Source organism: Oncorhynchus kisutch, linkage group LG2 (genome assembly GCF_002021735.2).
Source record: "Oncorhynchus kisutch isolate 150728-3 linkage group LG2, Okis_V2, whole genome shotgun sequence".
NCBI lineage: Eukaryota > Metazoa > Chordata > Actinopteri > Salmoniformes > Salmonidae > Oncorhynchus > Oncorhynchus kisutch.
In genome coordinates, this window is record NC_034175.2 from 19,543,139 (window position 1) to 19,566,667 (window position 23,529).

At 42.1% G+C, this 23,529-nt stretch overlaps 1 protein-coding gene across 7 annotated transcripts in view; it reads right to left on the reverse strand.

Annotated features, from left to right (window-relative positions):
- The window catches only part of LOC109908843 (ras/Rap GTPase-activating protein SynGAP), a 121,907-nt gene extending 99,583 nt beyond the window's left edge, over positions 1-22,324 (reverse strand). For 2 of the 7 annotated variants that reach the window (XM_031789946.1, XM_031789944.1), the window contains exons 1-2: positions 21,863-22,324; positions 2,554-2,690 (exon numbers count right to left, since the gene is read on the reverse strand). In XM_031789946.1, coding sequence (XP_031645806.1) covers positions 2,554-2,690; positions 21,863-21,884 — 159 coding nt within the window. In that variant the 5' untranslated portion in view covers positions 21,885-22,324. The remainder of the gene's footprint in view (positions 1-2,553; positions 2,691-21,862) is intronic. The other 5 variants (XM_031789953.1, XM_020507581.2, XM_031789958.1 and 2 more) reach the window with 4 other exon arrangements.
- Positions 22,325-23,529: the final 1,205 nt, after the last annotated feature.

Sequence of the window (23,529 nt, forward strand, 5' to 3'; positions counted from 1 at the left end):
GCATTGATACTGAGACAAATCCTGCTCCAATTCCCTTTATTTTGAATTAGCCTAGCAGGCTAATGCTAATGTGCAGTAGTAGTGAGAGAGGATACTAACATGCTAGTGCTAGCGCTGTGCTAGCAGGAAGTAGTGCCCTCTGATTGCTTGCATAACACTGGTGCACAGTGGGAGGGAGAGCGATGCCTGGGCACATGACTGGAGGACAGGGCACTGGTGCGTGGCATCTGGTGCACACAGTGCGGGGCTCTGTCACTTCACATCAGTGGCAGCCATTACTGTCGATCCTCTCGCTCCCACCACAAGCACAGAGAGCTAACAGCAGCCCACTGGGAAGTGGTCAGGGCTTCTACTGTCAATGGCAGTGCAGCATGGAGTTATTTTGTTAGGGAGTGAAGTTCAGTTGGATTGTGTGGTGTTCACTTTTAAGATTGACTTCTGAGATGGAGAGAATGCAAGTAGGGGAAGCTACACAAGCAATATAGGGTTGAACAGAAGGTATAGTGACTTCTGTACATGGATGAAAGGGAACACTCTTAATCTATTACGTTAATTCGGACTATGCATAAGTCAAGCTTTCAACATCACCAGTTTTCACCACTTGTAGTGTTTACCGAGGTGAATAGAGCACATTTGAAATATGGGAGCACAGAAGAGCACAATGGTGAAGTGACAGATATTTTTCACATGTTCCTCCAGAGCACTGTTATTTCCTCAAGCAGCCCCTTAGTTGAGACTGTAGAAGTCGCAATGAAGAGAAAAGGGTCTTTTGACGGATGTCATTCACAAAACAGAGTGGCATCTCAATGGAGCTGCCTGGGAAAGAAAGGAGAGAGCAGGTCTGTGGGATAGCCACGTCAGTCACTCCAGGGAGAGAGGGAGGGAGGGAGCAGAGAGGGAGGAGAGGTAGCCTGAGAAATCAAATGTGAGAGAGAGAGAGAGAGAGAGAGATATATATTCCTCTGTTCCACCTTATCTCCTCTTTGGCAACATATGATTGCTTTTTGTCATGCCACAAAAAGCATTTGAATCGAATAGAATAGAATCAAGTGGAGCGTGTGTGTATGAGAGAGAGAGAGAGAGAGAGAGAGAGAGAGAGAGAGAGAGAGAGAGAGAGAGAGAGAGAGAGAGAGAGAGAGAGAGAGAGAGAGAGAGAGACCCACTAGCACCGCATGAGGTGAGTGACAGGCATGAATATTTAATTGCCTCTCATCCTCTCTCCGAGGTGGTGGCTATCGGCACGTCAGGTCTGCCTCAAATCCATTCATAGCTTCTGCCTCATTGGCACAATTAGACAGGGATAAGCCTTTGATTAATTGACCTGGGCATTCTTCTCATCACTCCAGAGCTGAAAATGCCCTTATCTGGATCATAAGGTTCTTTATCCTCCTTCTGAGTGACGAGAATTAAAGATATTGGCAGCTAGCTACCCTGCAAGTACCGCTACAGTACTCCGTTACCTCATTACATAATCATTAATAGACTCATACTCTCAATCAAATGTACTACGAACACTGTTATTGCAGTGTAATAGACTTTAAGTGTGTAAGTAAAACCTCTATGTGTTTTAATTGTGTTTTAGGATTCATGTATTGGATATCAATCTGTAAATCTGTCTACAAGGTCTACATTTAAAAAGAGACCTGTCCAAAGCCGATACAGGTACAAAAGTGAAGGAATAGTACCCCCTTCTGGTCTTAGCTAGCAGGCTGAATCTCTACTTAGTAAGATATAATAAGTAATAGTAGTTTATTTATTTTTTAAATTACCAATAAATAGTCAGGTTGAAAAAGTCCAGTATTCCTAGTGTCTCAGAGTAGGAGTGCTGATCTAGAATCAGGTCCCACCTGGTCATGTAATCGTGTTATGTTTGTTATGATCTAAAAGGTATACTGATCCTAGATCAGCACTCAGATGGGAAAGGGGATACCTAGTCAGTTGCACAACTGAATGCATTCAACCTAAATGTGTCTTTTGATGGCTCGGGGATTCAAACCAGCGACCTTTCGGTTACTGGCCCCAATGCCCATCTTAGCCAGACGTGACCTACTTGTATAGAGGCATACTGGTGCCAAAGTTGTTTGCCACAAAATTCTAAGCTAATAATATTTGCAGGACTGGACCTCCCATAAGCAAGCCTTAGGCGACAGTGTCCCAGGACAACTGCCTTGAGTGTATAATATGAACACTGGCCTCTGGGATTAAAACAGTGACAATGTTTATTGGCAATGTAATGTACTCAGCATACCATGTAATGTCAGGTCATGTCAAATGAAGTTACATGCCTAAAGTGCCAATTGTGGTGACATCCTCTTTTGGATATGTCATTTTTTATTCAACTGTGTGGCTTTAGAAACTGTCATGACAGTGTTGTAGACACTCATGCCATGTCAAACAACCCAGTCAGTATGGTACAGCAACAGTATGGTACAGCAAAGTGAGCCATAGAATATATAGAAATATAATTCCTAGAACAGTAATCCCCTTTCAAGTCAATGGGTGGGTGATGGTTGGGATTGTATTTCTATAGTGTGTGCCGCAGTAGATGAGTACCTCCTCCTGGTCCAACATGTAGAGCTGATTTCCGGAGATCACGCAGAGACGGGGGTTCCAGTCGGGGCGGTCGTAGGAGGGAGCGGCAAAGGAAGGGGCATGGGGGCGATAGGAGGGGGGGACGGCACACCTCGCATCTGGAGAGGAGAGAGAACAAGGGGAGAGGGACAGAGAGAGGGGAGTGGGGTCAGTTAGGGTGACTGGACAGTGGAGGACATGCCAGAACATGCCCGTCGTCAGATGGTTGACGTTAACTTGTTTATGTTTGCAAGCTGGTACGTCCGCATCAGTTGAATCCAAAGCACTGAAAATGCAATGTGACTTCTTCACATGTTGTCCACATTTCACGCATAACAACAATGCTCAATGAAAGAAGTGGACAAATTCATCTAGGACTGGTCCATTACGCAGTAAATAACTCACCAATCAATGCACTCATTCAGAGAAAATAACACACTTTCTACAGAGTTGAATTATTATTACGATTTGTAACCATAGCCTAAAATGTGGATAAAAGGATTGGATGAAAGGGTCTGCTACATCAGAGGTTCCCAAAATGGGGTCTGCGGAAGAGGTAATGCCGTGGCCAGATCTCTAAATATGTATAAAATAAATAATAACATTTTTTTTTCAATGAATATTGTTACAATAATCGATTTAAAAAAAAATTTGCCCAGGGATTCATTTAGAGGGTCTAATACAATAAAATGTCATTATTATTCATCTACAATGTAGGTTCTTATTAACCATGGACAACAAGGCCTGGGAGGCTCACAGGGATATCCATCAATTATTCATTTTTCAACTCAATACTTCTTTGTTTTGAACATGAATGCACTTTAATTTAACCTTTAAAACGAAAAAGTTTTCTCTCGTCCTATGCTATTAAAAAAAAAATGAATTGCATGAAATTAGCTTCAAAACGGGAAAAAAACGTGGCGGGCTATTTAAATGTTCTTTCCCTGGGGCCGAGACTTCGCCCAGCCATGCACTGCAGACAGCACAGTAAAACGTCTCCTTTTATGCCATTTCTATCGCACTGCGAGTTGTGTTATGGTTATAAGGCAGTCCTTGATGGATTTGCTATCACAAAAGGGCTCCCCGGATCCAGAAAGTTCAGAAAACCCTGTGCTAAATGACCATATCTTCATACTACATCGCTAATTCCATCAGTTTCATAATCCCTCTGCCCTGGACACGCCTTTGTTCGTCCCCAGGTTCCCCCTCTGACCAGACGGCCGTAACAGACAGGCAGCTCTTCAGACAGACCCTGGGTCCTGAAGCAGAAGGGCCGCGGCATGAAACAGAGCAAAATAAGCTTTGTGATCCACTACAACTGCTGGAGTCAATTAGCCAAGCTCTGACTTCAGTCCGCATGATGCTAGGTCACTCAGAAATAACCAGGGCATGGCTCTTTGTCTTTTTCACTATATTTCGTAGTCTCCAATTCCTAGTGTGTCTCTTTGTCACTCCTACCCACTCTGCCCATCCATCTGCTTCTCCTTCTCTCATCTGTCTCCATTACTTCATGTCTTTCTTGTATTGACCTTCCTATTCGTCTTTCCTCCAGTCTCTTTCCATGTTCCCCTCTTTCATATTTCTTTCTCTTTTCCCTCTAAGTTATGTCAGGGGCTATGTTAATGTTTTCATCAAAACTCTTTTGATATCCCTTCCCTTCGCCTCGTTTTTACGTCAACCAGAATGTTAAGCAAACATCTCAACACTATTCTCACTCCAGACAGCCTTGTGTTGTGAATTCACAGACACCCTCAACAAGGCCGGAAACAAGCCCTCAACGAGAGGTTAGCCAAAGTGACATTCCCCACTCCCCACTACTCACACCAAGACTGATTTCCCAATTCACACACATCATATCTGCAGATTGTACAAGTCCCAGAGACCCTCCAACACACTTTATTTAACCCTTACCCATACATCTTGTAGATGGTACAAATAACGGCTATCTAGTGTCTACCTCTTCACTTTCCAGACAGCACACTTTAACCCTTTGCATATTTCCCCATGTTTGAGAAAGGAAAGGCCCCTGCAGGTTGAATGATGTAACAGGCCCTGACTCGGCTGAGACACGGCACAGTCGGCACACTCACCGCAGCGTGCCATGCTGTCCATTTGACACTATGCCAAAAACAGTGCCACTCCGACCCTGAAAATAGGCCTACTTCAGCCAAACAACCATGTCAGAACCTTTATTTTTACAAAAAAAAGCTTTCTCAAATATTCACTATATTCACATATATTCACATATATTCACATATATTCACATATATTCACTATATTCACATATATTCACATATATTCACATATATTCACATATATTCACTATATTCACATATATTCACTATATTCACATATATTCACACTTGTATCCCCACCAAGTAGGAAGGCAAGCACAAAAGGCAATCTGTCTAATTGTAGCGAACACAGCTGAGTTGATGTTTTATATTCAAGTTTAATTATGAATAAAGCTGCTCTTGAAATATAAATGAGTTGCTAAACAAGCGAAGCTTATTAAGGGGATCACAGTGGTAGAATCCAAGGTATGAGTCATTGTACGATATGAAGAGAGATTACATAACCTTGATTTCAACCTCTAAGTCACTTTTCACTCATGGACTCACAGTCACAGTGTCTATTGTGACTGAGCCTCCTAGGGGTTTTCATATATACTCACATATCATTAAGAATTTGACCAAATCACAAAATCTAGGCCGTGAATATAGGCCAGGGCATGGAGGGATCTTTATATACAGTACCAGTCAAAAGTTTGGACACACCTACTCATTCAAGGGCTTTTTTTTTTTAAACTATTTTCTACATTTTAGAATAATAGTGAAGACATCAAAACTATGAAAAAACACATGGAATCTTGTAGTAACCCAACAATATATTTGAGATTTGAGATTCATCAAAGTACCCACCCTTTGCCTTAATGACAGCTTTGCACACTTTTGGCATTCCCTCAACCAGCATCATGAGGTAGTTACCTGGAATGCATTTCAATTAACAGGTGCGTTTTGTTAAAAGTTCATTTGTGGAATTTATTTCCTTCTTAATGCTTTGTGTTGTGACAAGATAGGGGTGGTATACAGAAGATAGCCCTATTTGCTAAAAGACCAAGTCCATATTATGGCAAGAACAGCTCAGATAAGCAAAGAGAAATGACAGTCCATCATTACTTTAAGACATGAAGGTCAGTCAATGTGGAAAATTTCAAGAACTTCAACCATCAAGCGCTATGATGAAACTGGCTCTCATGAGGACCGCCACAGGAAAGTAACACCCATAGTTACCACTGCTGCAGAAGAGAAGTTCATTAAAGTTAACTGCACCTCAGATTGCAGCTCAATAAATGCTTCACAGAGTTCAAGTAACAGACACATCTCAACATCAACTGTTCAGAGGAGACTACGTGAATCAGGCCTTCATGGTCCAATTGCTGCAAAGAAATCACTACTAAAGGACACCAATGAGAAAAAGAGACTTGCTTGGGCCAAGAAACAAGAGCAATGGGTGGGAGACCGGTAGAAGTCTGTCCTTTGGTCTGATGAGTCCAAATTTGAGATTTCTGGTTCTAACCGCTGTGTCTTTGTGAGACGCAGAGTAGGTGAACAGATGATCTCTGCATGTGTGTTTCACACTGTGAAGCATGGAGGAGGAGGTGTGATAGTGTGGGGGTGCTTTGCTTGTGACACTGTCAGTGATATATTTAGAATTCAAGGCACACTTAACCAGCATGGCTACCACAGCATTCTGCAGCGATATGCCATCCCATCTGGTTTGCGCTTAGTTTATTTTTCAACAGGACAATAACCCAACACACCTCCAGGCTGTGGCTATTTTTGAACACTTTTTTGGCTACTACATGATTCCATATGTGTTATTTCATAGTTAAGATGTCTTCACTATTATTCTACAATGTAGAAAACAGTAAAAAATAAAGAAAAACCCATGAATGAATAGGTGTGCCCAAACTTTTGACTGGTAGTGTATATATACAGTTGAAGTCGGAAGTTTATATACACTTGCAAATTTAAACTCTGTTTTTCACAATTCCTGACATTTAATCATAGTAAAAATTCCCTGTCTTAGGTCAGTTAGGATCACCACTTTATTTTAAGAATGTGAAATGTCAGAATAATAGTAGTAGAGAATGATTTATTTCAGCTTTATTTCTTTCATCACATTCCCAGTAGGTCAGAAGTTTACATACACTCAATTAGTATTTGGTAGCATTGCCTTTAAATTGTTTAACTTGGAAAAACGTTTTGGGTAGCCTTCCATAAGCTTCCCACAATAAATTGGGTGAATTTTGGCCCATTCTTCCCAACAGAGCTGGTGTAACCGAGTCAGGTTTGTAGGCCTCCTTGCTCGCACACACTTTTTCAGTTCTGACCACAGATTTTCTATAGAATTGAGGTCAGGGCTTTGTGATGGCCACTCCAATATCTTGACTTTGTTGTCCTTAAGCCATTTTGCCACAACTTTGGAAGTATGCTTGGGGTCATTGTTCATTTGGAAGACCCATTTGCGACCAAGCTTTAACTTCCTGATTGATGTCTTAAGATGCTGCTTCAATATATCCACATCATTTTCCACCCTCATGATGCCATCTATTTTGTGAAGTGCACCAGGCCCTCCTGCAGCAAAGCACCTCCAAAACATGATGCTGTCACCCCCGTGCTTCATGGTTGGGATGGTGTTCTTCAGCTTGCAAGCCTCCCCCTTTTTCCTCCAAACATAACGATGGTCATTATGGCCAAACAGTTCTAGTTTTGTTTCATCAGACCAGAGGACATTTCTCCAGAAAGTACAATATTTGCCCCCATGTGCAGTTGCAAACCGTAGTCTGGCTTTTTATGGCAGTTTTGGAGCAGTGGCTTCTTTCTTGCTGAGCGGCCTTTCAGGTTATGTCGATATAGGACTCCTTTTACTGTGGATATAGATACATTTGTACCTGTTTCCTCCAGCATCTTCACAAGGTCCTTTGCTGTTGTTCTCGGATTGATTTGCACTTTTCGCACCACAGTACGTTCATCTCTAGGAGACAGAACGCGTCTCCTTCCTGAGCGGTATAACGGTTGTGTGGTCCCATGGTGCTTATACTTGCATACTTGTGTTTGTATAGATGAATGTGGTACCTTCAGGCATTTGGAAATTGCTCCCAAGGATGAACCAGACTTGTGGAGGTCTACAATTTTTTTTCTCAGGTCTTGGCTGATTTCTTTTGATTTTCCTATGATGTCAAGCAAAGAGGCACTGAGTTTGAAGGTAGGCCTTCAAATACATCCATAGGTACACCTCCAATTGACTCAAATGATGATAATTAGCCTATCAGAAGCTTCTAAAGCCATTACATCGTTTTCTGGAATTTCCCAAGCTGTTTAAAGGCACAGTCAACTTAGTGTATGTCAACTTCTGACCCACTGGAATTGTGATACAGTGAATTATAAGTGAAATAATCTGTCTGTAAACAATTGTTGGAAAAATTTGTAGTTGTCCTAACTGACTTGCCAAAACTATAGTTTGTTAACAAGAAATGTGTGGTGTGGTTGAAAAATGAGTTTTTATGACTCCAACTTCTGACTTCAGCAGTATATATATATATATTTAAATCTTTATCATCTCTGACAATGGCATGGAGAAATGTACAGACCATATTATCCTGTCCTGCAGCTAAAATGACGTACTTCCTTGTACGTGGATGTTCACTTGTTTAGCAGTTGAAGTGTTACTTTTTCATGTGGAAAGTAGAAAGAGCTGGTGTCGGAAAATGTTTGTGTATTGAGACTAATACCGTATATCAATTCGATCGTCCTTATGAGCATGTCAATCACCATCATCTTTACTGCAGACGACATATAGCCTAAATTCCAAGGCCCAGGAATCCCAAGGCCCAGGAATCCCAAGGCCCCGGAGTGTGACACTAGTTCGCGTCCTTCAGAGACACATTGGCCAGGGAGAGAGAAAGCCTTTGACGATAAACCTTATAGACCGACAGCAGCATACTCCATGAAAGTCACAATGTTGTGGATCCACTGGGGAAATCGGTGACTCATTCCCATAATATGTGCTCCAGCTACAATCTGTACCTCCACCTTCATTCCTCATCATCTGAAAAACCTTGGAGGGAATTGTGCGGCCCAATCTAGATGGGCTAGTTCTGTGTTATAAATATGAAGAAAAAAACACTGTATTCACATTCTCTTGTTAACGCTCTCAGAATGTGCTGAGGTCTGTCTCTGTAACGCCATTTATTTCTGCCTTCCTTTGCAGTTTGCCAAGGAGCCGAGCAGCCGTCAGATGACTGGTCAGCTTTATTCAACGTTGTCATTACTGAGCCCGACAGGGGTAATGTTCATTTATACATATCACTAAGCTCTAAAACAGCGCTAAAAATAAACATGCATTATCCTCAGGTCGCCCGGGTCGGGCAACGTACCAACGCCAGCGTAGCTTTGTTGGTTACTTTCAAGGCAAATAAGCACAATGTACTGTACAGTATGTACACATTTTATACATTACTTGGTGCCCACGTAGCATTTATATCACATCATTGGGAATCAATAGGGGTATCCAACCATTCCATATTCTATGAATGCTTTTGGATTTATTGCCCAGATTTGATGTATTTATGAAAATATACACTGGTCTACAATGGTGTTCTTTAATATGCTGATTCAGGGCATTTAGTACATGGCCTTCAGTGTCATGAGAGACGTCAAATGTCAGGGATGTGTCACAATGGGCCTCAATGAAGAGGTGAACACAGAGGTCCGCACTACACTGACACCGCACAGTCCTGTGTGTGTGCGTGTGTGTGTCTGTCTGTGTGTGTGTCTGTCTGTGTGTATTCTCACCTGTCAGATCATTCACTCAGCCCTTTCCCGGGCCAGCAGGGCTCCCCACTACCGCGCATTTGTCCACACGGCGTCACTGTTGCTGCACTTTACGTGTGAATCCGCCCCCAACTCCACACACAGGAAACAAGGTTACTGCCCAAGAGATGTCACTTCCGAAACACCCACTCTTGCTCGCTCGCGCTCTTTCCCTCACGCCCCCAGCCTATTGCCATGACAACCGAGAAAAGAATAGAATATAAGTGAGTGTTAAAGAGACAGATGATCAGAGACGAGGAGAAAGTGAAGAAGAGATGGAGGGAAAGGGAAAGATTGAGAGGGAGAATAGTAGAAGTGGGGAGACCGCAAGGAACGAGATAGACAGGGGGAGAGAGGAGTATACAGGGAGAAAATGAGTGGGTGGAGGGAAGGATGGACGATAGGAGAGATAGAAAGAAGGGGAAGAGGAGGGAAGCGATGGGATGAGCTGGGGATAGGAAGAGAGGAGAGGTGAATAACTGGGGATGCTGAGAAGAAGGAGAGAGATAAATGAAGTGATGAGAGAGGGAAAAAGGGAAGGAGGATACTTTTTTGGGAAAAGGGAGCCCACATCTTGTTCCCATAGCAACCCAGCCATCCATGAAAAACGGACTTGTTCCTCCCTCCCTTTCGCTCTCTCTCTGATGCGCACGCGCACATCTTTTCTGTCCATCTATCTATCTACACACTATAGACATAAGTTGGTGGTGAGCAATACTGTATATGGGTAAAAGTATCCTTATACGGCTGTGTAAAATACATCAACGGATATCACAGTCCAATACGTTCAAAACTGTTACTGTAAGACAACATAAGATGAGGAAACAAGATCTATATATTCATAAGCAAGCCGTCTGCTTGAATATATGGCGGTAATAAAATTGGATTCTAATATTTAAAGGTGAAATCAATGTTCCGATCATCCTATTATGAATCAAAATTAAATTAAACTTTCCCACAAACTCCCTGGCAGCCTCCCCCCATCTCCCCACCATCTATTGCTCCCCTCTCCCTTCCACCCATCTGTCTCTCAGTCCCCCACTTCCACAGCCCATTTCTCTCTCTCTCTCTTCTTCACTTTCTCTCACACATTTATCTCCTACTGTCCCCCTTCTCTCACTCTACCCGTCTCCCTTTCACTTCTCTCATGCTCTCCTCCCTCCCTCTCGTTACCATCGTCTCTCTCACTGCCACACATCTCTCGCTCTCTCTCCATTCCCATCCCTCCTCCAGGATGCTAGAGCAGTAGGGTGGAATGACTGCACTGCCAGTAACAGAGTTGGGTTGGCTTATTAGAGTGTACAGTATCACTCTCTCTCTCCTTTCCCTTCACTTGACTATTCCACGGGGCTACACAGCAATCCCCCAAGTTGTGCTGCAAAACTCTCTTTACTTAGGGCTTGAATAACATCTATAGGAAATGAGATGCAGGATTGCTTTGTCTGCTAACCCTTCATGGTGATGTGCTGTTCCGCCCTGTCAACCTGTGTGAAGGTGATATTCAATGTGCTGAGTATAGAGAAAATATAAATGAATGGGACTCGTGTGTGTGTGTGTGTGTGTGTGTGTGTGTGTGTGTGTGTGTGTGTGTGTGTGTGTGTGTGTGTGTGTGTGTGTGTGTGTGTGTGTGTGTGTGTGTGTGTGTGTGTGTGTGTGTGTGTGTGTGTGTGTGTGAATTACTGTGAATGCAAAACCACAGTGATCCACACACGTCTATCATCTATTATGATGTGTTCTCCCGTCTCTTCTCTCTGTTTGTATATCCTGTCTCATGTCACATGTGGGGGGGGGGGGGTGCTCCACTGAGAGAAAGCAGGTCAAGCCTTTGGTCCTCAGAGATAAATAATAATTATAGTGAACTGTCCTCAATCCAGAGATAGACTAAGAACTGTGTCATTGTTATATTACCCAAAATGGCAATCTGTCAAACTCCTACACAGCTTAACTCACCTCGTCTGACAGACAGAGGAGTGACGGGGAGTCTGACTGGGAGGCCCTCTGTTGCCCTGGGTGGAATTATGAAAGAACCTTCTGATTGAGAAAAAGCCAGAGGTGTCTTGGATCAGAGGTATCTGGGGTATTTCATGGCACCGTTTTGCCTCCTTGATTTTGACAGATCAACACAATGATGTCTGAGTAGGAATCAACAGAGACCATCTAAATGGATTTTAGTTCTGGGTTTTCTGCTTTCACTTCATCACCAAGATGTCTGTCATGTTCAGTGGGTGTCTGAAATGATTCACACCCTTGATAAAGATGAGGAAAAATTACTGTACAAAATAAATAACTCAAATACTGAAAAGGGAAATTGGATTGTTTTATACTAATACAATTATTCAGAGAAATATATTTTGTTTAACAAGTAATAAAAAACAATCTCAAAAAGGTAGGAGTCAAATTATCGACACCCCTGTTTTCAATAGCATTCAATACCTCACCTTGTGAGGATAACGGCACTGAGCCTTTTTCAAAAATGATTTATGAGATTGGCAAACACAATGGGAGGGATCTTAGACCATTCCTCCATACAGAATCTTTCCAGATCCTTGATATCTGTCACGTACGTGAGGAGAGACGGGCCAAGACGCAGCGGATGTAGAATTACACATATTTATTATAAAGTGAAACTTAGCAAAAACAAAACAATAAATCAATAAACTAACAACGAAACGTGACAACGTGGTGCACATTCACAAAACACAAAATAATATCCCACAAACACAGGTGGGAAAAATGCTACCTAAATATGATCCCCAATTAGAGACAACCATTATCAGCTGCCTGTAATTGGGAATCATACTAATCACCAACATAGAAAAATAAACTAGAACACCACCTAGAAATAATAAACTAGAATACCCCAGTCACGCCCTGACCAACAACACCATAGAGAAACAAGGGCTCTCTATGGTCAGGGCGTGACAATATATTTTCTCTGCGCTTATGGACGGCCCTCTTCAATTCAAACCACAGGTTTTCAATGGGGGTCATGTCCGGAGACTGGTTTTGTTGATTTAGATTTTGTGATCAATTAACAATTTCTTTGTGGATTTTGATTTGTGCTTGGGGTTATTGTTTTGCTGTAAGATCGACTTGCTGGAATATCCAACTGTGGCCAAGTTTCAGCCCCCTGGCAGAAGCAATCAGGTTTTTGGCTGAAATGTCCTGGTACTGAGTGAAGTTCATAATGCCTTAAGACTTGAGACAATTGAGAAATGGATTGTGTAAGTGTGCCATTCAAAGGTTGAATGGGCAAGACAACAGATTTCAGTGCCTTTGAAAGGGGTATGGTAGTAGATGCCTGGTGCACCGGTTTTCCTGTGTGTATCAAGAATGGCCAACCACCCAAAGGACACCCAGTCAACTTTGCACAACTGTAGGAAGCATTGGATTCAACATGGTCCAGCCCTGTGGAACGCTTTCGACACATTGTATAGTCCAAGCCCTGACGAATTAAGACTTTTCTGAGGGCAAAAGGGGCTGCAACTCAATATTAGGAAGGTGTTCCTAATGTTTGTACACTCAGTGTATATAATTCAATATCTTTTCTCCATGCTTTCTATCTGGTTTGGGTCATTTAAGTTGACACTGAAACTGTTTTTCTATACAAAAAACTTCTGTAATTTGCTCCAATGACTGTAATTTCCTCTATAATAAAGGGATAGTTCGAGATTTTTGCAATGAAGCCTTTTATATACTTCCCTAGAGTCGGCTGAACAGGACTCAGTCATTGCACTTCTTTTCATGCTGGACGCAGAAACATAAAAATGGTATGCACAATGGTATTCTGCTGCAGCTATTGGAAATTCCCCCCCAAAAAATGTTCACATAAAAAAATTCCCAAAATGATTTCCGCCAAATAATATATTTTAAAACATTGCGGACCCCCTGCAGCACCTCTGCGGAACCTAGTTTGAAACCCCCTGAATTAAGAAACAGCACAGAGCTCACCTCAGGATCTTCTACAGTGCCCACGCTAACACATTAACACGAATGGACATATGCCTCCCATGGCAAAAAAACTTCCCAATCTCAGCAGGATCTACTAGCAGCAGGCTACAAGAACAAAGCAGCCCCTACTGCCAGATGCTATTTACTAATATAATTACTTTGAATTAGGTTTTAAATGAGAAGTGTAAGGGATGAGATAGTAAGACAAACCCTAACTGAGTCCCAGACACTCTTAGACTTGACTGTGCATCTTACCACATGTTATCTCATCCCTTTTTGTACTAAAACAAATACAGTAAAATTGTACTTGGGCGTCCAAGACCACTCTGTGTGTGTGAACTGTCTGCTTCAGGTAAAAACACTGCAATAGCTTCATTCATTATGTAAGTCAGCTTTTCTTATTTTTTGTGTTCTCCTCATCTTTCTCTGCATGTTCAAATGTTCCTACATTCAGAGATCTACATCACCCCAATTACCTTACACAACCCCTTCCGCTGACTGAACCAATCAGATCACTCAATTGACACAAATAGTTATACAACTTCCGGTGTCATCATGGTATCAGTGGTCATGTCGTGACACATTTTCTGTCTGGGTGACAGTAGCTGTACAGAAGCTACTGATCTGAAAGGACAAGAAAAGGGACTTGAGCAGACAAGATTAACTTCTGTACAAGATTAACTTACCAATCAAATGCATGCCAAATACAGAACTTTTTGCTCCATTTTGCTTCAAGAACAAACCTTTTTTTCCATTCAAAAATTTATTTGATGGGAAAAAAGGTATATTCCCCCAAAAACATAATTCAGGTATGTATCTGGTCACCATGACTGCGACTTCAAACAGGTAAATTAGCTATTTGTTGTCGTTGTTAAAGTCCCTTATGCACAAGGTTTACATGTAACTTTATCTTGCACAAATATACAGTTGTGTTTCTCTCTTTTTTTTAAATTTAGTAGTTACTATCTTGTCTCATCGCTACATTGCTCGGGAAAGATGAAGGTTGAAAGCCATGCATCCTCCGAAACACAACCCAACCAAGCCACACTGCTTCTTAACACAGCGTGCATCCAATGTGTTGGAGGAAACACCGTGCGACCTTGGTTGGTGCGCACTGCGCCCGGCCTGTCACAGGAGTCGCTGGTGTGTGATGAGACAAGGATATTCCTACCGGCCAAGCCCTTCCTAACCTGGATGACGCTAGGCCGATTGTGCGTCGCCCCACGGCCCTCCCAGTCGCGGCCAGCCTCGACAGGGCCTGGGCGTGAACCCAGGGTCTCTGGTGGCACAGCTAGCGCTGCGATGCAGTGCCCTAGAACCCATGCGCCACCTGGGATGCCTGCTTTCTCTCTTTTTTACTCTCTCATGTGAAAAAGGTCAACTACAACCAAATAAACCAAACTGTTGCAGAGCACTGATACTCTACCTCTGCATTCAGCCCCACTGAAGTGGACAGCGACTGAATCGGTATTCTAAAGTTCAGCCCCACATGTCAGTGGAAAGTGACTGTGTATAGTCTATGTCAGTGTGGAATGATGGTAAGGCCATTATACTTTAACCTAGAAAGGAAACTATACTGAACAAAACATGAAACAATCAATTCCCTAATCCATGGAATCCACATGACTGGGAACAGAGACATGCATCTCTTGTCACAGACACCTTAAAGAAAAGGAAGTGGAGTGGATAAGAAAACCAGTCTGTATCTGGTGTGACCACCATTTGCCTCATGCAGCCGTTTGCCTCATGCAGACCCTGCCAAATTCTCAAAAATTTGGAGGTGGCTTATGTTAGAGAAATGAACATTAAATTCTCTGGCAGCAGCTCTGGTGGACATTCCTGCAGTCAGCATACCAATTGCAGGCTCTCTCAAAACATGAGATGTCTGTGGCATTGTGTTGGGTGACAAAACTGCACATTTTAGAGTGGCCTTTTATTGTCCCTAGCACAAGGTGCACCTGTGTAATGATCATGCTGTTAAATCAGCTTCTTGATATGCCACACCTGTCAGGTGGATGGATTATCTTGGCAAAAGAGAAATGCTCACTAACAGGGATGTAAACTAATTTGTGCACACAATTAGCTTTTGTGCATATGGAAAATGTATGGGATATTTTATTTCAGCTCATGAAACATGGGACAAACACTTTACATGCTGCGTTTATATTTTTGTTCAGTCCATATAACCCTATGTGGCATGTTCTTCATCTCAAACCAGGGGTTATCCAGTTTTGACATCCCGCTTGCTTGGTCAACACAATCTCAGTCAACTTTTCACCCCTAGCTAATATGAACACTCACCACTCGCTAGGTCAAACAAACTGAGACACTTTGAAGCCAGTTCTGTGTTTAAAGTGAATGTGAATTCCAGTGTAGTATCTTCATAGAGGAAAGGAGATTTCAAACATGGCATTGAAGCGAGAAGCTACAATTAAAAGTGTTTCATAGGTGTCTCACACCTTCCTCTCCCAGCAGTCCATTTCTACCAGTTAGACTCTGCCTCTGATCAAAGAGATCAGGATGTTCTGCCATTATCTCCACTCTCATACAGAACAACTAAACTCCACATTGAAATGCCAAACAGAGCAACAACTGCAAGATAGGCTCTCTGAAAACCACTAGGACAGGAGCTTTCCTCCTGAAAAGAAAACTTACGTAAAAAATAACCACTAGAAATTGGATTGCATTTCCAGTCTCTCTCAACAATCCACTCCAGTTTAGATGAATCATTATTTGAAATAACAAAAGGGCATATCACATAAACATTGCATGAATGCCAGAATTTTCTTTGGAAGCAAATACAGTTGAAATGCACTCATATTTTGTGTGGTGAAGAATCAAATGTGGTGGAGATGAGGTGCTAAATATAGCGCCAGGCATGCAGAGTTAGCCTTCTAACCTTCATGAGGTCTTCAGAGTAGAAGTTAATCACTGAAATAAAAACACACTGACTCTCTCTCTCTCTCTCACACACACACACACACACAAACAAACACACATACACACACATGTGTAAGATCTTAATTTGAACCAGTTTGCTACAGCAGGAAAGATAATCCTGCAGCGACAGGAAATGTGTATTATTATGTGGGTTCATACATCTTCCCTAAGGGAAAATCAACTCTGAAATGACAAACTTCAGAAGTATTTTTAAACCTCAAATACACTACAAGTGCTCCTGCAACAGGGTGATCAAATTAATATCCTACATCTGTATACAAGCACGCTCACAAACACACATGCACACACACACACACACAAACACAAAGGCATGCACGGCACACAAACGGCACACACACACATTCTTGTGAGCCTTGTAAAAATAAAAAAAATTCTGAAGTAGAGACACTACCCTAAATGTGTAATAGTGGAACACTTTAAAATGGTAATAGACTACTCTGAAATGTCAGGGTCCAATGGCCCTGTTTTTGAATATCAGCATATCAGTGTATTTGAATACAGCTAATTAAAATGCACCATTCTTCTCTGCAGTATCTGTGCATCTGAAGTGAATGAGAGGTACACCCCATGAAAAATCCGGTCCTCTTCTCTCACCACCTTCAGTAAAAGTGCACACCGACACTGCATATATCAGCCATCTATTAGCATCACAAGAGAGAGGGGGACAAATTAGCCCGTCGCTAGCATGATATTGAAAGTTTGAGACCACATTTGATTTAGCCGTCTGCCTTTACAACACTGTAATAAGATGGCTGTACAGTCCTGTCGGCACATTATGACATCATGACTGGCTCCTGTAGCTCTCCTAAACCTTACGCCATATCAGAAAGCAAACTAACATTCAAATGTCAATTTCTATAGTACATCAATGAGCAATGTGAGGTTATCTGCTACTGTCATGGCCTGATTTGACCACCACGTCTTTCTTACAACGAGGGATAATATGTATGCAGTCTATACATTATGATATCCTACATCGTGTTAACCCCTTGACTTACAAGAAAGTGTGAAATGTACACATAACACTGAAAATAGACTTAAAATGTCTGGGACTGAACATCTCTACATTATCTACCCAACAGTGCAATATCTCCTAGTTCTCATGGTAACTCTGGGTCCCAGGTACAAGGCTTCAGTGAGCACTATCTTTGTGAGCCCAACTCTCCAATTTGTAATCCTGCTTGAGGCACCACAGTAGTGATTTAATAATCTGTTCTTTTAGGGGGCACTTATCACAGGCTGTACTATCAGCATCTCAATTGACACGGTGTGGAATTCAGACTCTCCCGAAAGCTATCACAGGGCATTTATTTTAGATACTTTGACGGAAAAGGGTCAGAGAGGATTGTTTGAAAAAGCCCTATACTGTGCAAATAATTTAATTGTACATAAATAATATTAATGTACAGTATGTGTATAATTCAAAAACATAAAAGTCACATTTCATCTAACAGAGGTAGGATCTTAATTTGAGCCAGTTTGCTACAGCAGGAAAATAATCCTGCAGCAACCGGTTTTGGGGTTGATGCATTTTTCGTGAGGGAAATTTTCTATGTGGAAATTACAAAAGCCTTTTTAAACCTCAATTACACTACAAGCTTTACATTTCCTGCATTGGGAAAGGGAAAGGTGGATACCTAGTCAGCTGTACAACTGAATGCCTTCAACCGAAATATGGGCAGGAGAATTCTCCTGCAACAGGGTGATCAAATTAAGATCCTACATGTACATTATAACCTAACATCACACCTTTAACAACTAAATGTTATTTTTTAGTGATACATATGCAAGTGAAACCTGCTGTTTAAGGCATAATCAGCTTTTTTAATGCCATTCAATCGTGCCTACAAACATCCAATAACTGCTCCATTTTGACTCCATGACTAATATTATTTGTTCTATTACTAATATAGTGACATATGTACAGTAAGCTGTTGAATATCTCCAGGTCTGAATGCACAACTTGTCCGTGCATCATGAGAATCTGTTGGATCAAATGACATAATGTCTGGAAAGCCTGTGAGCCAACCATCCGCAGGGACATCATTATCCCGGATTGGCAGCCCTCCGATTGGCTTAGGAGAGGAGATAGCTCATCCTGACCTTTTGCCATGAGTGAATCCTGACAGAATCAATCAAAAGACAAGCATCCTTTAAACACAAACCCATTGAGTCATTGGGCTCCAGGCTTTGCGATGGAATTGAATAAAGGGCCCCCCCCCCTCCCATGGTGTGGTCTGCACTAAGCAACCATTTCTCCCAGCTACTCATTTCTGATGGGATCCTTATGTAGATTTCCTCAGAATCAGTAGTAAGGCTCTTAGTGGATGGGGTCTATCTGGGCCTTTTCACCACCAGGTTCAGTCAGTACTGCTGGGGAACAGAGCGATAGTGAGGGAGTGGAGCCGTGGACAGAGGCTTAGCGGCATGCCTGAACTCACTGTACTAGAACTGTTCAAGGGGGACAGAGTTCCCCTGACATTGCCCTATATCCATAGACTACAGATGTAGGATCTTAATTTGAGCCAGGAATTGTGAATGATTATGTGTATTCTAATTAATGAGCTCAGCCAGTACGCCAGCAAACTACAGCAGCAAAAACATTCTGTTTGTCTGATTTACATTTTTGGACTACTGCTATTAGCATTATTACAATATCATTTTAAGGTCTTTCCACCATAACAAACATGCCCTTCCCCCCAGACAACATGGCTTATGGGGGGCAGCCCTCAAAATAACATTTTTGCTGACACTACCCAGAGAACACTTTATCATGTCACACTCAGAAACCATCAAGGACATTGGAGCACGGTGGTACTTTGTAATAAGCCATGTACATTTTATACTGTGCTTTGGTAGAATGACACATGCTGCAGTGGACACTTTCACTTAAGTATGGTTATCTAACACAAGGCATGATACTTTATGACCTGGAACATGTTTCAATCTGGACCCTATCTCGCTGTGCCGTATAAGCGTCATGGTCCATGGTGCAATATGAATACTTTTTATGGTAGAGGCAAGACGTTGGTTGACCTAGGGCAAAACCAAAGACCTTAAAGCATCAGCCAGTAAATGTTAATATGCATAAATAATCTTGCCATCAAACTGCTCTACGCCACCTCCTGTGCTTATTCATACAGTACGTTCGCTGCACTGTGCCATGAATATGCTAAACAGTATGCAGATACAAGCAAATGAGGGGCAGTTTAACTTTGATTGACTTTATGTCTGTGGGCCGAAATTATAAATACGATATTTCCTTGAGGATACCGACCGACATTGTCTTTGCTTTCATGTATACGCTAGATGTTAGCATCACTGAAAAAGGCTGAGGCATAGTAACGCTTGACGTTCTTGAATGTTGACTTTTCATGTCTTGAGGGAAGTTGGCGTTTTTTTAAATTCCCGACTTCACGAAACTTGGACAGCAGGCACTTTAACTCACAAAAATGCCAGAATCCCTACAATGAATTCACATCAGACAAGATGGTATCTAATGAGTTGCATCATTTACTAATTTGAGCATTAATTCAATATAACACTTCCGCCGCAAACAGAAAATGAATGAGCTTTTCCCCTGACAGATCATCGAACACGGTAGATCTCGAGCATACAGTACAGTAATAGCCTAACAGATGATGGTTCCTGGCACAGCTCGATTGGCGGAGGGTGTAAGACAGCCCCTTATGTCACATGAGAGGAGTGCTGCAGTCAGCGCTTTGGTGGTACACTGTCTCTTTAAATTGAATGTCCATGCTTAACAGGAGCTGCTGTATCAAACTACTGTAAAATTGACATGACTGGGTTGGCTCAGTGGCTGGATGGTGCTCCATGCTGTCCATCTGCAGAGAGAGAGAGAGAGACCTACCTACAGTATCTTATCTTCACATTAAATGTCCATGTGATACTCACATAGAACTAATGACTTTTGAACATTTAAACATTGGTTTAAACATTGGTGTAAAATACAAAATAAAGGAGAGCCAAGGCAGCACTCTGCGTATTATTTCTATGACATTTTCAGTCTAACAACTTTAAAACCGATGCCTTTCGGCATGGTGTTCGTCAGGGAGAGATAAAACAAGTGTTTTAATAGGGAACTAATGTTCAGTCAGCCATAAGTTACAAATATGTGGCTGATTTCATTTTGATAACATTACCTTGAGATTCAACCACAGACTCCTCTACCCAGAAAACCTGTTACATCTAAAAGGTTCATGGTGCCATCTATTGTAGTGGAAAGAGTATAGCCTGTACATTCCTATTGACACGGGTTTTGAAGGTATAATACTACTGTGAACACATTTTTCTGGCAGTGATCTCTCAAGAGTGGGCTCGCGTACAGTAGCGTAACATCTCACCAATATTATGCAACCAACTTCTATTGCTGTGCTCACACAAGAGGCCGTTGGGCTATATCCGCTTGTGATGTGTTAGAAGATGACCAAAAGCATCATACTACAGAGTTTGAACTGGCCATTCTCTTTGAATGACTGATAACTTTAAGACATTCATGTATTGGATGCTGAACATGATATTGGTTTGAGCTTTGTCAATGCACCACCAGCATAGCAGTACAGCAGTGTGCTTACTGTACCCGGTGTTACAAGACATCACACCTCAGCAGCTTCAAGTCTCTCCACCCCCCCACCTCCCCTCTCTCTCTCTCTTCTCTCTCTCTCTCTCCCTTTACCTCTTTCTCTCACTCTCTCTCTTTCCCTCTCTTTCTCTGTCACACACATTCTCCTCACACATGATTTGCAGTTGCTGTAGAGAGATACTTTGGTAATAGGGACTGGACTCTGTGTACCATACAACCCTTGGATCCCTCAAAGTCCCATCAAACTTTCAGGTGGCCATAACATTTCACACATACAGTCAAACAAAGCATTTGAAGGCTGCATGATTGAAGTAGCTCACGTTGCACTCTGTTTCACACAGCATTAGTCATGGTTGCGGTGTCACAATACCAAGGGAACTGATTTGAACATACACTTTCAGGGACCATTTTCCTCCACTACAAACTCATTAAATATTGAGTTTCAAAAACAAGCAAATAAGTACCCCTTCAGGCTCCTTACTGCACACATTGAATAGATATGACTCAATACTAGAGGGGCAAAGTTACAGTGTCATGGAGATACAGTAGGCTACCTGTGACTGTGATCTAAGGATGTTGCACACAGGGAAAAGGACTTGCAAGACTGTGATACCAGCAGGCATGCACACCTCAGCACATTGCAACACTATGGACTATCCTACTCAGCATACACCGGGCACAGTGACATATTGACTGGCACACAGTGATAAAACCAGGTAGGTAGCTACCTCGAAGACAGTACCTCTTGCTGTACCTGCCTGTGTTTCCACTACACCGCGTTAACGCACCCCTTTTCTAAATTCTGTATTGTATGATGGAGAGAGAGAGAGAGAGAGAGAGAGAGAGAGAGGGGTGAGGGGGAGGGAGATGCAATAGTGGAATATATCAGTTCTCTTACCTTGAAAGGGAACATAGGACATGTTCCAACGGCATTGAACGTGGTCTTCGAGTCTTGACAGTCTCTCGGCATGCAACAAAAATACCACACACCAGTCAGAAAATAAGGAATACGCTATTCACAATTGGAGTCGATGGTAGCCAATATTCCACCGCTGTTCAAAAATATAATTTATAATCCACGATCGCCGAAAGCCATTGAAAATGTATCCCCGTGCATAAAAATATATGCACAAATATATCGCACGCACCGTTATTGAGGTGTGTGGGGAAAACACGAGAGAGAGAGAGAGAGAGAGAAAGGGGGCGGATGAGTGAGTGCGCGCGTGTGTGCGCTTTCCATTATATCTATAGCCTATCTATGCATTGTATATTCCATGTTTGCGCCTTGAAGTTCAAGAAGCAATGATGGCTAAATCGCCTTATTGAATACGGCCCCTTCTACGACTATCAAACGCGCACGCCACCGCACGCAGAGTCACACACAAACACGCTACACAGTTCGGTGCTGCTGCCAATAACGCGGTAGGCTACATAGTTCGCTATAGGTGGTAGGCTATAAGCTAGGCTATTAGGAAGTCTGAAACTTAGTTTAGGCTGTAGGCCTATATCTGGTGACATGCTCAATGGGAATAGTCTCAAGGGGTTAAACTAAATGAATGGTCGTCGAGAATGACTTCCACAAACTCGTCTCAAATGTCAAAACGAACCACATTTTTTTATTTGCCTGTAGGCTCTAAATTTAGAACAAAATTGTTTCATCTTTATTCTTGTACTTTTATGTTCCATTACAAATATTATGGGCAAAATTATTGATAAGGCTATTGGTCATTTTTAGCGACACATCTGAAGTTGCTGGTGTCCTAAAATGAACAAAGCTAAAAGTAGTTATACATATATGGAGCCTACCTACACATTATCAGGCTCAGTAATGGCATCACGTGTGCATTTGGAAGCTGATGATTTCCTCTTGGATCCAATAGTGGTCCATAGAGCCAACATGGCGTCCTGCTCGGTTCAGTTGCTTCACCTGCCTGCATAGTACGGTATCAAACTTGGATTATGGCTACCACCTGGCGGTTGGCTCTTGCAGCTGCAGTTGGAGACTGAACGGGAATGCACTTTAATCTTTCCTTTACACCTCCTCCTTTTGGGAAACGAAAGTAAATACATGCATTATACAGAATTACATCCAAAGCTTTCATGCTGAATATACATTTCGGCCTAACCGACCTATGTAAAGGTTAATAGTGATCTGCTAATTAGAATGACACCATCTATACAGGATAACATACAGTTACTGCAGTAGGCATCATCATAGCCCTCTAAGATTCACATGGCTATCTGAAATGTCACTGCAATGAATCAACTGCTCTTGACATGCCATGGCAAAGAGATTCTTGGCAACAGAGCCATAAGGACTAGCCAGTCTGTTTGCCTGGCAGAAGGGCTATTGATTCATCACGTAATACCTGCATGTGAATGGGGTGTGTAGTCTATTGCTATACTAATAGAATACAATGGAATAGAATGGAACATAACTTTGTCTCTGAAGTGCAATTCATTCATTCATATGTTATTATTGGCTGGCCTACTGTAAATACAAATAGGCCTATACATATTGTAAGATAAAAAGTAAATGGACAGAAAACACTCAAAGCACATTAG